The sequence below is a fragment of the Thyridium curvatum genome (assembly GCF_004353045.1).
Source record: "Thyridium curvatum strain D216 chromosome Unknown NODE_78_length_193489_cov_84.258686, whole genome shotgun sequence".
Classification (NCBI taxonomy): Eukaryota; Fungi; Ascomycota; class Sordariomycetes; order Thyridiales; family Thyridiaceae; genus Thyridium; species Thyridium curvatum.
Genome location: NW_022156833.1, coordinates 52655 through 66873, shown reverse-complemented (window position 1 = coordinate 66873; position 14219 = coordinate 52655). Strand labels below are relative to the sequence as shown.

Here is a 14219-nt window from a genome sequence, read left to right as displayed (position 1 = left end):
CTTGTTGGGTGGGAAAGGCATATATGGTTTTTTTTTTTCGGCCTGGCGTTTTTCCCTCATAAAGACAAGACACGTCCCTGCATAGAAATCTTTGGCATTGGAAGGGTCGCAAATGGGATGGTGCTTGGCTCATTAGGGGCCGGGGGGAGAGGAAGGCCTCCAGTCGTGCACCGTTGCTATGATCAGAAATCTCAAGTTCTATTGTTCCCCTCATGGGCAGTCTCAAAGGTACTCTGGACGATGCGTGAGCTCATCGTGTCATGTTAGACCAGTATAGCTTTATTCGAACCGTCGTCACGGGGCCCCGCGAGGAATAGTCGTTCTCTTGGGGGACGGACCAAGTGGCGTCTTGTCTTGACACTCGTAGTGCCGTTGGAGTAGGAGGTACCTACCTGATCGAGGATATGGCGAGGCTCTTGAATAACTGCTGACTGGGTCTGCATTCCTCGGGCAATCCAGTTCGGCCGAGTCATGGTCGCTGAGGCTCGGTCTCTCTTAGCTCAGGTACCGCATGCCTCGTGGAGGTTGGTGCTTTGGCCGGGCTTGACGGTTAGCCTTACGTGGCGCATACCTCACAAGAAACAAAGCAAAGCTGTCACATCCTAGACAGAGAGCATGACAAAGGGAAAGAGGAGGCTGGGACCTCGGATAGTGGCGTGGACCTGCGACCTTTTCCATGTTCTCGTTAGGCGGGTACCTGCTTTAGAGAGCTGTTCGAGGCTCCGTCTCGCGGGTGAGCCGCATCGAGCCCGGTTGTATCCTCAATGGAGGAGGATGAGAATGGACAGATGCGATTTGATAATTTTTTTCTCTATGTGAGTTGGGTTTGCATTGCGCTCTCATGTCACGGATGTGCGAGGAACTGCGTTTGAGACGAGACGAGACGGAGATCTGCAGAGAAAAGAGGCTCTGTGCTGATGTTTTCCCAGTGTTTGTTACCTGTGCTAGCGTTGAATCACTTGGGAGGAAACTCGATCCAAATTCCGGGGTTGCCATCTTGCCCGTGTCATTCGTTCGTCGTATCTTGAGATGAAGGATCGTCTCCTGCGGGACGACCAAAAAAGCAATTCGTTACAGGAAGGCCGTCCATAGGGAGATACATCACTTTCTCGTGAACGTTTTGGCACAGACTCCAGAGCCCTGCCAATCAGACCTGGAGGGCCCCCCTTGAAGAAAAAGCAAGGCGCCCTGTGGGTAATGCGGTGAGCCTCAGTGGAGAGCTTGGGGTGTACGAGGGGTGTCCTGATTTGGCGTTAGGGGTTTTTTTAGGGGAAGGGAAGGGGGGGCCCGCTACGGAGAGACACGTGGTCGGGGTGAGATCGGACGGATGGGCGATATGATTCGACGACAGCGTGTTAGCGAGCTGGCGGAGGGGGGGGGGGGGGGGACCGATCAATTATCGTCGTCCTCTGGGGTGTAGTAGCCGATGCAACAACATCAGACATCGCCCGACCAGCCAGCTGCTGCTGGACCAGGAGGCTAATAAGCTCAGCTCCATCTTTGTCGGCGCCGGGACTGATCATGTGTACGTATGCCTCAACGTAAGCACATATCTACGTGGTAGAGCAACAAACGTGGCTATCATGCCTGAGTAGCGTGTGGACTGAAGACAACATAACAACACAACACCAATACAGATATCGTGATACTGGCACCAGAGGCAATAGTGCGCATTCTGGGCTGTAGGTATTGGACAACAATCTCCCTCGGATCTGTTTTGGCTTTTGGGGGGTGCAGCATCTCAGCAGAGGTGCATTCCGGCAGGGTTGCTGCCTCGTATGCCTGTGCGATTTGTTCGAGAATCCGTGGCCCTGCTGGGATGTGTTTGAGGGCATCGTGCAAAAGGCGAAAAAGGGCAAGGGGTTTCGTCGCTGTTGAGGCCTTGCCTATTTGAGCGAGAATAAAAAAGGTCCCAAGCCCAAGCTCAACGGCCCGCATTGCTCGTTTCCCTTGCCAGGCTGTCCCCGTCGTGATACTATTTGCCGGTCAGCCCAAAGGGTTGGCCAGGGGTCCTTGTTTGGAGCTTGATGTGTTTCCCAGATCAAAGGGGGTACTTTGATATACTTTGACTTATTACATAACTTGATTAAAGCGAACCTGCTTGCCAGCTCAGCCAGCGGTTCCGCCCAGCCGCCGTGAAGACACGACAGCCGCATAAAACACAAGTCGGCAGGTAGATGGAGATATTTCTGCAGTCATCATGGGAGCGGAGCCCTTTGCAAGCGACGAAGGGTCTAATACGGTTCGCGGTTCGTAATCTTTGTGCAAAGCTCTGCGTGAGACTGGGCGTCGGGGGACGAGAAAAAGAGGAGCCTGCTCGGTGAGCGCATCACCAAGATCCGGCCTGCACTGTCCCAAGCATCCAATCCCGACCGCTGCTGAGAGCATCTGCCCGACTAGGCGCCTCTCATATCTCACCCCAGACCACTCACACCACACACAACTCGGTACTCCGTAACGTAGGTACATACTGACGCAGCCAGGCCAGCGCTGAGCCCTCATTGCTTTTCCAACCTTGTTTTAATATGCGCGAAATTGCCTGGGAACTTCGCCAATCTCCACATACGGGCTGAATAGCTGTCAAATACCGGGTCCCTTTTCCGGTGGCTTGATGAGGTGCCTTTCTGCCGGGTCGGGCCAGCTATTTTATCGGTCCTCGTAGAGAGGTTGAGGTTGAGGTTGAAAGTGACAAACAGTCGTGAGAGGCTTCGTCGATGGCCTTTGCGAAGTGCAGCTATCACGAAACTTGCACACACTGCACTGCACACTAGGTAGACGCACACACAAAAACCACACGTCTGCAATCATGTCCACCAGAATGCTGATGCGCGACTCGTAAAGTGGTGGAAGATGCCCCCAAGTCCCATCGCCCAAGACAAGGTTTTCCACGACTCAAGCATTGACAGGCTGTGGGGGGGGGGGGGGGGGGGGGGGGGGGGGGGGGGGGGATCTGTTCGCTGGCCATGTCAGAAGTACCCTGTGGTACACACCCCCCTGGAACCCCCATCAACTACCATGTCGACCCTGGACTCTCTGCCCGGAAGGATTTACCTGGGTGGTTCGCATCGGCGGGAAGCCTGTCTGACTGACTGCACGACGATTCCCGGAAAAGCCCTTCGGTTGACCAGAAGTCCAAGACAAGTCAAGCCATAGCCGGTGTGGCCCATGCCAATGCAAACACACGCTTGCCTCTCCCTGATCTGATCGGAGCCATGAAGAACAAACACTAACAGCATCCTCCGTTCTGGCTGACACTCTGCTCTTGTTCTATCGACTAAGCAGGGGGACCTCTTACTTGTACTTTAGCACAAAAGAGGCGCATTCGCTGAGTAGCCACCACTGCGCTAGGGCGGCCCACTCCAGGTCCAATCATCACCATCACCACGACGTGCACTCCTCCGCTTCTCTGGCCGCCTGGGACACAGCCGGCTCGAGTCTTTTTGTACTCCGCCCCCAGCCCACACATTGTCCGTTGTCCATCCTCATCGACAACCGACTTTCGACTTTCTCCCACCTCTGCGGCCTTGCAGCACGATCAACACCATTCCTTCCCACCTGGACCCTCTGCCGCAGATAGAGACCACCGACAAGAAATCCCGAAGCGGTCTTTCGAGAGCGGCTCAGCACGGCTCTGGACAGCAGGTTGCACAGCTCACCGACTGTGCATGATCGGAATTAAAGGACCCTGCTGGCCAAAGCTCCCGTATCTACTGTCGTCCAGTCGGGATTACACTACAACCTCACGGTTCTCGCTCCTCGTAGCAGCGCAATCGTTTCGCTGCCGCTTGCGCTTGGAAAGCCTCAAAAGCTGCTGACAGCTACCGAAGCACCCGATCCCCGACACCTTCGCGTGCCCATTCTTCAACGCCCAGCAGACAATTGGTCACCTCTCCTCCACGCGAGACCTAATTGATTACAACATCCTTCCAAACCGTGGCTGATGGGCTTGTAGGCCCAAGGTCTCGCAACCAAAAGACACTTCGTCGAAGCACGCTGTCGGCCACCCGACGCAGGCGCCGAGGTGCCTCTATAGTCCACGGCATACACTAGTCGAGCCATTTCTTGTTAGCTTGGCCAAACCGCAAACATGGGAGCCTGCATGAGCTCGAGCAGTGAGGAGGCGGAGCAGAAGAAGAGGAGCCAGAAGATTGACAAGGACTTGGAGGAGGATTCAAAACGACTACGGAGGGAATGCAAGATTCTACTACTAGGTACGTCGCATCTCTCCAGAGCTCCCATCTCATCATGCTCCCCTCCACACACATGCGCTGACATGGGACCCAGGGTCTGGTGAATCGGGCAAGTCGACAATTGTCAAGCAGATGAAGATCATCCACCTGAAGGGGTACTCGGAAGACGAGCTTTACAACTACAGACCCACCGTCTACAAGAATCTGATGGAGTGTGCCAAAGCGGTCATCAATGCTATGCGCCAGTTCGACATTGAACCCCAGATTGAGGGGAACAAGGACTTGTGCGACTTCCTTCTCGACTACACGGTCGACACGGGGCCGCAGTCACAAATAGACCCCAAGGTCGGGGAGGCAGTCCAGGCCATATGGAATGACCCTGCCCGTGAGCAACTGATGGACAGGCAAACAGAGTTCTATCTGATGGACTCGGCCGAATAGTGGGTGAAGGCTGTCCCCAACCCCGCGAGAAGTCCATGCTGACCCAAACATCAAGTTTCTTCCAAGAAGCCGAGAGGATTGTCCGTCCAGACTACCTACCAAACGAGATGGATGTGCTCCGGGCGAGAACAAAGACCACTGGTATCTATGAAACCCGCTTCCAGATGGGCCAGCTTAGTATACAGTAAGCTTTTCACGATCTCACCCAGCGAGTGGAGCTCCTCGAGGCTGACTATACAACACAGCATGTTCGATGTGGGTGGTCAGAGGAGCGAGAGGAAGAAGTGGATCCACTGCTTTGAGAATGTCACATCTATCATCTTCTGTGTCGCCCTTAGCGAGTACGACCAAGTCCTGCTTGAAGAGAGCAGCCAGGTAGGCCTATTTGCAGGACCGACACTTCCTACCAAGCAACGCTAACTCTGTGTAGAACCGTATGATGGAGAGTCTACTACTCTTCGACTCTGTTGTCAACTCCAGGTGGTTCATGCGAACCAGTATCATCCTCTTCTTGAACAAGGTGGACATTTTCAAGCAGAAATTGAGCAGGTCACCGTTGGGCAACTACTTCCCGGACTACTCAGGGGGCAACGATGTCAACAAGGCTGCCAAGTACCTCCTGTGGCGGTTCAACCAAGTCAACCGGGCTCATCTCAACCTCTACCCACAGTAAGTGCTCCCACCAACTTTCCTGGAGAGATGGGCAGGCCCATTGACAGAACACCAGTCTCACGCAAGCTACCGACACATCGAACATTCGACTCGTCTTTGCTGCCGTCAAGGAGACGATATTGAACAACGCGCTTAAGGACTCGGGCATTCTTTGATTTCGGTTGCATATCGACGACTCCCCACTCCCATTTTCTCCTCACTCGTTCTTCCGACGTGCAAGCACGCCCAACACCTATCTGTGTTGTCGAAGTATCCAGCATTACCTGGCGTTCCGGACTGATTTTCTGACCTGGGCTGCAACGATGTTTTGTGCCGTTGCTGAGCACGACGGCTGCTCCGTTATACCTCTTTGTCTGCTTGGCTTTTGTGATTTCCTGTGTTTTCATCTGGCGCGGTTGGTAGCGAAAGGCGAGCGAGCGGTCTCGGCTTACTCGCTGTCAGAGATAACAGCAAGAGGGGGGCGGGCCCTAGGCATCTGGCACTGCTAGGGAACCTCCAAGACATTGCGGCGGCGATATCTTGACGACTGTCAAGTGACTACGAGCTCAATATACTGGCGCGATCGGGCGACTTCTTGTTTGGTTTTATGGTCTCGCGAGGCCTACGAGATGGTCGGCAGGACAGCACTGATTGTCCGATACAGATGGAAGATATGATTTATGCCCGGCTCGGAGCAGGTGGACAAGGGCAAAGATTCTGGCATTGTGCGCTGCTTGTTAATATACAGGGTACTACCTCTCTCAACTACCTTATTGTCAGGTCGACAACGGACCAGGCATAACTGGGGTTCGTTGAACCCTTAGACGAGCATTGGGAAAATGGCAGGCCGTGCTTGAGCCCAGATGAGATGCATTATCTTATTTTATACTACAGAAGTCACCAGATGGATTCATTTGCACAGATTACATGTTTCTTTGACGTTGACTCTCCCGTCTTGAGCAATGTCTACCAGATCACGGTACTTGGAAGGAGGATGAGCCTCTGTCGGCATACCAGAAAATACTTGTAGCAAGGATGAGTAACTAAAGGGAGCTTGCATCTTGTTGCGGCATCTACAGTGGCGGGATTTCTCCCAAACCTGGAGGTGCATTTAGAGGGTGAATCCTGCCGCCGCACAAGGACTCGAAGCTAACAATGTACAATTACGTCCCAACCGCCTCATCCCGTCCGGGGTTGTCTGTGCGGTGTGCGATTCTTCTCCACAAGTTTCACGACAAACGACGAGGACAACGACGTCAGGCTAGTTCGGTGGGGGTTTGTCGTTGCTGCGGGGCGATGGGGTTTGGTCCAAGGGCACATAGTGGGCTCGGCTTGGATCAGGGCACTACTGACTGGTAGTACCAAGACAACTAGCTGGCGAAATAACATGATGTTAAGCTTGCTATTTTTGCGCATAGCATCCTACATAGAGTCGAGCGTGCGCGCCTCGAGTAAGTCAGTAGCGAGCAAGTACCTAAGTCAAGTCGGTCCGCACGCGTGGCGGGGACGCCGGTACCTGACAGTGCTCATGTGTTGGACCTGGCTAGCCTTTGGGGGATTGGAGCTCTAGCCGTTCCCGCGCGCTCCATTCAACGATGGATTTCTTCCATCTCGCCAGAATGAGGGTTTCGGCGAGGAATGTCGCGTCTGCACCGGCAAGTGCGACAACCGTCGCCCTACGCAATGCCACCATAGCAATCCGTCAGATGCGGCCTCCCCTCCCCCAAATGACAACTGAGCACCCGGCTGTCAAGTGGCCTCCTTGTTTCTTCCCGATGCAAGAAGACTGCAGATGTGCAGAAGACCAATATGCACCACTCGCCGGCATCCCAATCGCTGATTGTGACGGTAGCCCATGTCTTGGAACAAGCAGCTGGGAAGGTGGGCATCATCGGCATGTACGAAGGAGCAACAGCAGCAAGCAGCAACTCCAACGTCTTCTTGCCCGTCCAGACGAGACACCAGATGATCCCCCGCACTCTCCAAACCCACTTGTGATCCTCCCGTCGTCAGTCGTCATCAGTCTTCCTCGAGCTTGCAGTAGTGTGGCACCGGATAGCACCATTTCTCATCTGCGAGCCATCATCGACCATCACCATCATAGAGCTCGACGCAAGTGAATTGGACTGGTCAACCCAAGGCTCGCGCCGTTCCGATCATTGGTACCCCAGACTCTCCATCCTTGATCAAGCACTCACTGGACGCCCGGTCTGGCTCTCTGTAGAAACAACCTGTCCGTCCCTATGCTCAACGGCAAAGATATCTGGCTCGAGTCTGGCTCCCTAAAATCTCCTCAACCGTAGTTAAGCCGCAGCAGGTCCACATCTGGCCTGGCCAAGAGCCCTGTGGCGCGCACACGCATAACGAGACGAGGACACCACTTCGGCCAGAGACCCTCGAGGTCACAAGCAAGCGGTGCTGCCGACGTGCGTCTGTGGTGTGCAAGGTTGTGGTCTCAGTTGGCTGGCTCCAGTGCTGGGATTCCTTGGGTTGGTTGATCAACCACGCAGCAGAAGTGCCCCACCCGGTTGCCATCCGGGCTTATCTCGACGTGCTAGACACCACTCAACGCCGGCTCGTGTCAAGCGGTTGCTCCAGCTCGCTGCCAAAAGCTCCACCAAGCTACAAGCTACTTGCGCTGCTGCCCCTCCTTCCAGTCTCCAAGTTTCATGGTATATAATTCATGATTCTCCCTCGCAACGCCTACACCGTCTCCCCCTTTTATACTTTGCTCCTCAGCTGATATCCACGACAGCTCCGAGACCCTTAGTATCTTCATTCAGTATTCCAGAGCCCTAGATCACAACCTCCTCCGCAATGGCCGCCGAGAGACTGCCAACGAGGGAACGCCGCCCGTCCACTGGAGCTCCCATTGTGGAGATCCAGGGAGCTGTCGGTCCTGCGGGCATCACCCGCCCCAAGCACAAGCGCACCTTTACTGGCTTTGGTGCTGGCGAGATCAAGAGCGTCGAGGGTGAGTTGCTGCCTCCTCCCGCCATCGCCTTTTCCTTTGCGGTTCCCTCGGGGGGAATTCGCGCATCCTGTCTCTGCCACGCGTGTCTTTTCGGCGTGGCCGGATGGATTGGCTCGAGGTACCTCCTGGGCGGATAGCACGTCCAATGCGGGACCCTCCCCAAGAAAGCACCCCACCAGAGCTCGTAGCTGATGATCCGTGATCGCACTTACAGCTTCCATCCCCGAACCCCAGCGCGACGCCTGGACCAAGCACCAGGTCAATGGCTTCAAGAACAAGGACGAGTTCGAAAATGAAATGGTTCGCCATGTCGAGACGACGCTGGCCCGAAGCATGTTCAACTGCGACGAGTCTGCGGCCTATTCAGCTGCCAGCCTCGCTTTTCGCGACCGCCTCATCCTCGAGTGGAACAGGACCCAGCAGCGCCAGACCTTTGCCGACAGCAAGAGGGTCTACTATCTCAGTTTGGAATTCCTGATGGGCAGGGCTCTCGACAATGCCATGTTGAATATCGGTCTCAAGGATGTCGCCAAAGGTCGGTCGAAGTGGTTGCTAACACAAACCAAATTTTCCAATTTCCCCTTGGCCGTGAGGACAAGCGAGACTGACTGTACGTCGCAGCCGGTCTGTCTGATCTCGGATTCCGTGTCGAAGACATCATCGAGCAGGAACACGATGCTGCCCTCGGCAACGGAGGTCTCGGCAGACTTGCCGCCTGTTTCCTCGACAGTCTTGCGTCCTTGAACTACCCCGCCTGGGGTTATGGCCTGCGCTACCGGTACGGTATCTTCAAGCAGGAGATTATCGATGGTTACCAGGTCGAGGTCCCCGATTACTGGCTCGACTTCAACCCCTGGGAGTTCCCCCGTCACGACGTGACTGTTGATGTAAGGACTTGAGACTGTTACCTCGATCTCCGGTTTCCACCCCCTTGCCCTTGCTGACCCATATCCTGTCCTCAGATTCAATTCTACGGCAATGTCCGCAAGTCTCAGGATGACAACGGCAGGACAACCGCCCACTGGGAAGGCGGCGAGATGGTCAAGGCCGTCGCCTACGACGTTCCCATTCCCGGCTACGCAACCCCTTCCACGAACAACCTCCGCCTGTGGTCCAGCAAGGCAGCCAGCGGCGAGTTCGACTTCCAAAAGTTCAACAGCGGCGAGTACGAGAGCTCGGTCGCCGACCAGCAGAGAGCCGAGACCATCAGCGCGGTCCTGTACCCCAACGATAATCTCGAGAGGGGCAAGGAGCTCCGTCTGAAGCAGCAGTACTTCTGGGTTGCTGCTTCGCTTTACGATATCGTTCGTCGCTTCAAGAAGACAAAGCGCTCATGGAGGGAGTTCCCCGACCAGGTGGCCATCCAGCTGAACGACACCCACCCGACTCTGGCCATTGTCGAGCTCCAGCGCATCTTGTGCGATCTTGAGGGTCTTGATTGGGACGAGGCCTGGAATATTGTTCAGCAGACCTTTGGCTACACCAACCACACTGTTCTTCCCGAGGCTCTGGAGAAGTGGCCTGTCGGTCTGATGCAGCACCTTTTGCCCCGCCACCTTCAGATCATCTACGACATCAACCTCTACTTCCTGCAGAAGGTCGAGAGGGCCTTCCCCAATGACCGCGACATCCTTAGGAGGGTGTCCATCATTGAGGAGTCGCAACCCAAGATGGTCCGCATGGCGTACTTGGCCATAGTAGGCTCCCACAAGGTCAATGGTGTCGCCGAACTCCACTCGGACCTGATCAAGACCACCATCTTCAAGGACTTTGTCGAGATCTTTGGCCCGGACAAGTTCACGAACGTGACCAACGGTATCACCCCTCGCCGGTGGCTCCACCAGGCCAACCCTCGTCTGTCGGAGTTGATCTCCTCTAAGACCGGCAGCTTTGACTTCCTCAAGGACCTCACTCTCCTAAACAAGATCGAGCTCTGCATCAATGATAAGGCCTTCCGCAAGGAGTGGGCCGAGATCAAGTATGCAAACAAGGTGCGCCTCGCCAAGTACATTAAGAGCACGACCGGCGTTGTGGTCAACCCGTCATCTCTGTTCGACGTGCAGGTCAAGCGTATCCACGAGTACAAGCGTCAGCAGATGAACATCTTCGGTGTCATCCACCGATACCTCACGCTGAAGGCCCTATCGCCCGCGGAGCGCAAGAAGCAGATGCCTCGCGTCTCCATCTTTGGTGGCAAGGCTGCTCCTGGCTATTGGATGGCCAAGCAGATCATTCACTTGATCAACAACGTTGGCGCAGTCGTCAACAACGATCCTGATATCGGCGACCTGCTCAAGGTCATCTTCCTGGAGGACTACAATGTCAGCAAGGCTGAGATGATCATCCCGGCCTCGGACATCAGCGAGCACATCTCGACTGCAGGCACCGAGTAAGTAACAGCTTCTTTGCTGAGCGCGGTACCCCTGAAATAGAACCAACCACTAACGAGTTGATAGGGCTTCTGGAACCAGCAACATGAAGTTTGTACTAAATGGCGGTCTCATCATCGGTACCTGCGACGGTGCCAATGTAAGTCACGAACCCACCTCCGTGGCGGAGAGTCATCATATATCTAACATGCCTAAAGATCGAGATTACCCGCGAGATTGGCGAGAACAACATCTTCCTCTTCGGCAACCTTGCCGAGGATGTCGAGGATCTCCGACACAACCACACCTACGGCTCGCACTCGGTCGACTCTGACCTGGCCAAGGTCTTTGAGGCTATCGAGAAGGGCACGTTTGGTGAGCCGCACGATTTTGCCGGCATGATCTCGGCGGTCCGCGACCACGGTGACTACTACCTGGTCTCGGACGACTTCCACAGCTACATCGAGACGCACCACCTTGTGGATGAGTCGTACCGCAACCAGGACGAGTGGATCACCAAGAGCATTACGAGCGTGGCGCGCATGGGCTTCTTCAGCAGTGACCGCTGTATTAACGAGTATGCGGAGGGCATCTGGAACATTGAGCCACTGCCCGTCGAGAGCAAGGACGGTGTTGCCAAGGGCGAGCTGTAGGGCACTGACGAGGCATGAGTTGACTGTTCACTATCCCGACCTCCTTCAAAGAGGCTCCAGATTCCAAACCCCATACCCATCCATGGGGAGGGCACTTTTTCCTTCCGCGGATATTTGCGTCGGAAGGCAGGCAGGCAGGCATTACAAGAACACACACAGAGGTACATAATTCACGAGTAGCCTATTCCTTTTCAGTCTGAGTCAATGGAATATTCTTAGTTTGTAAGTCTGCCTTTGTTGTGTTACGGGATATCATCGTGTGCATTTCATGCTCAATGTGCAGGCTTAGCGGGCGCTATGGCAAGAGGAATCTTGATCGCCCAAGCTGTCCCCTCTCCTCCACGAGCCCGCTCGCTGTACTCCAAAAAACGCGGGGGTTGCTCGGGTACATCAGGCGGGAATGACATCAGAGAGGCTATTTCGAAACAGAACTCGACAAGACGTGCCGAGGGCAAAGAAGCGGTCAGGATCAAAATAAGCTTGCTTTGGCCCCCGGAAGACACAACCCGCGGCACACATAGGTCTAGAATTGCTTTTGACGGCGGCACTAGGTAGCGAGGGGACGTTGGGGGGTGGGGTAGATTTGTTTGATATCGTTGCATTATTACCTTGACGAGCTTGAGTATCTGTACAAAAGTATGTAGGTATGGAAGAGGTGTTCTCTCCTTCGTAAGCACTTACCTGACGAAAGAGGACTGGCTTGTATTTTGTTCTGGGTTTTAACTAACTAGCGTCGGTGATGTCATGGTGCAGGGCTTGGTTCTCTGCGGGATCGGGCAGACCTGCTTTGAGTTGTGCTTCCCCGAGTCATATGTGCCAGCCAATCGGTGTGAGTATGTATGGGCTTGAGTGCAGAGAGTGAACGGTCACGATGTGTAGAGCAGATGCAAAAAGGGGGGTTTGCCCATGTGCAGAGGAGATGGTATTTTTCACTAATGACTGTCGATGGGCTGTGTAAAGAAGGTTAACAAGGTTCGGGTGCCTGTCTATCACTTTTGGCCATCTTTGGGAATGGGGACCCAGAGCATCACCTTGATCCCCAGTAAGGGTAACAGCAAGAACGGCGATCAGAGGGGCGGGATGGGATGGAGGGGGGCTCCCAAGGGAGGGGGGACCGAGCCGCGACGCGCCGCGAGGACAATGGCACGGCAGTCGTAGGTTGGTTGTCTATCTCTTGAGAGTATCTTTATTTTTGGAAAACCCCAGAGGGAACGCCCATATCAGCGTTCGAGATGCCGCAGCTAGGGCGTTAGAAGGAACGTCTGGTGATCCTTATTACTGGCACTAACAGCAAGCTGGGCGAGCCAGGGATCGGGGATCTTCGATCTCGATCTTTACAAGATCTGTAGGTAGCATCCATAAATGATCAAGATCGGCCAAGGTAGATTCATTACCCTTTGATATTGGGGACGGTCAACAAGTTTCTCTGCTGAGGGGAGAATGCGAATCGTGGCTTGTGCGTTGGGATGTCTCAAGGAATGTAGAGCTGTGCAGTTCCTGAATATCACTTGACCACGAGGGTGTGTTACAGCTATCTACCTAGGTAGGTAGGTACGCTGAGGGCTGCGGTTCTTGTGATAGGCCGCGGCATCAAGCCATCTCGTTCGTTTTGATGCACAAAGTCAACAGCGAATCAATTGGAATTCTAGCCAGCGTGACCAAATGAAGGATCGCGTGATTCGTCTGAGAAGGAAGGCCAGTGCTAAGGACAGGGGGCACAAAGCCTGGCCCTTTGACTTGGTTGCATCGGGATGTATCGAACAGCACAAAAGCCATCGCGGGAATCGTCGATGGTGCACCAGTTTGGCGATGTTGGGAGAAAGTGGGGGAATGAATACCTGGCAATTTCTTTTTTCTTCGCCTCTGCTGCTGTGGCTTGCTTTTTTTCGAGGCCTCGGAGGGGGTTGATATCGCTGACGTCATGCCGCTGTTTGGGCAAGAATCCCAAGAGCTATCTCCTTTGGTACCTTGAGGCTAACAGACAGACAGAAAGAGAGCCAAAACGGACGGATCTGGAAGATTACTGAACAAAAACCCTAGCAGGTCGGCGAAAGGGCCGTGATGGGGAACTCAAAAATATTGGCTAGAAGCTGGATGCCGAGGAGGGAATCTGGATAAAAACGGGACATTGGGTTGGTTAGCGTTTCGGGAGTGTGGCAGCATGGCAGCATGGTTCGAGACACGTATGTCCAGTCACAAGCTGGCTACTCAGTCACCTGCTGTAGCGTCGAGACGGGCCGGACAAAAGCTCCGGAGGATCCAGACTGGGCACGGCGCGAGCTCATAGGTGGAGGGTGGTGCATGGGCTGGGCAATTCTCACAAGGTGCATAACCAACGGGCTGCGACAAACGGTGAGTGCACGGGCAAGGCCCCAGGACCAGGAGTCGTGCAAAGCCCTAGGTAAAAGAGCGTTGGCATGTAAGATCCGGGATGCGGGATGCGCTATGGTGTTGGTCGCGAAACACCCGGCAAGCAGAGGCACAGACTGACGGGATTACAGGCAGAAAGTGGCACGCCGGAACATCGGAAGACTGCCTCTAACCAGCAAGTTCGTATGGAGAGACAGCGATAGCATCCTGCGATATCGTCCTACCTAGAGAGTAGTCAAGGTGGTGAAGCACCCGAGATAAGTGACCATAATATGGGAAGCCGTACCGACAGCGTATGGTCTCTCGACTGCTAGTTCGTTATCCGTTTCGGACCACCTAAATAGAGTGCATGTCCCTAGGTACTCCGCACCATTTTAAGGCCCAGGCACCGCACCGCCTCACCGTAACGATCACAAGCCCCGTCTGCATGCGTGTTATCTTGCCAGGTACCACCACCACCCTCTGTCCGGCTCGCTTTTACCATCTACGCCTCCGTTTCTTCAATTGTTCGCGACGCCTTCAGTACCCCGCTCTCCAAGCTGGTCGGTCCATGTCTGTTGTCTCCCAACTT

General features: G+C 54.5%; 2 protein-coding genes across 2 annotated transcripts; both read left to right on the top strand.

Moving 5' to 3' along the window:
• Positions 1–4087: 4087 nt before the first annotated feature.
• Positions 4088–5458, top strand: E0L32_010067 (uncharacterized protein; the record flags this gene model as incomplete). The annotated part of the gene is made up of 6 exons (XM_031132644.1): positions 4088–4211; positions 4285–4630; positions 4687–4815; positions 4877–5006; positions 5062–5300; positions 5359–5458. 6 exons carry the CDS (start codon positions 4088–4090, stop codon positions 5456–5458), a joined length of 1068 nt encoding a protein of 355 aa, XP_030990161.1.
• Positions 5459–8099: 2641 nt separating this feature from the next.
• On the top strand, positions 8100–11278 carry E0L32_010066 (uncharacterized protein; the record flags this gene model as incomplete). The annotated part of the gene is made up of 6 exons (XM_031132643.1): positions 8100–8256; positions 8471–8791; positions 8878–9143; positions 9219–10645; positions 10713–10785; positions 10844–11278. The coding sequence occupies 6 exons, from the start codon at positions 8100–8102 to the stop codon at positions 11276–11278; spliced, it is 2679 nt and encodes an 892-aa protein (XP_030990160.1).
• Between the last annotated feature and the right edge of the window lie 2941 nt (positions 11279–14219).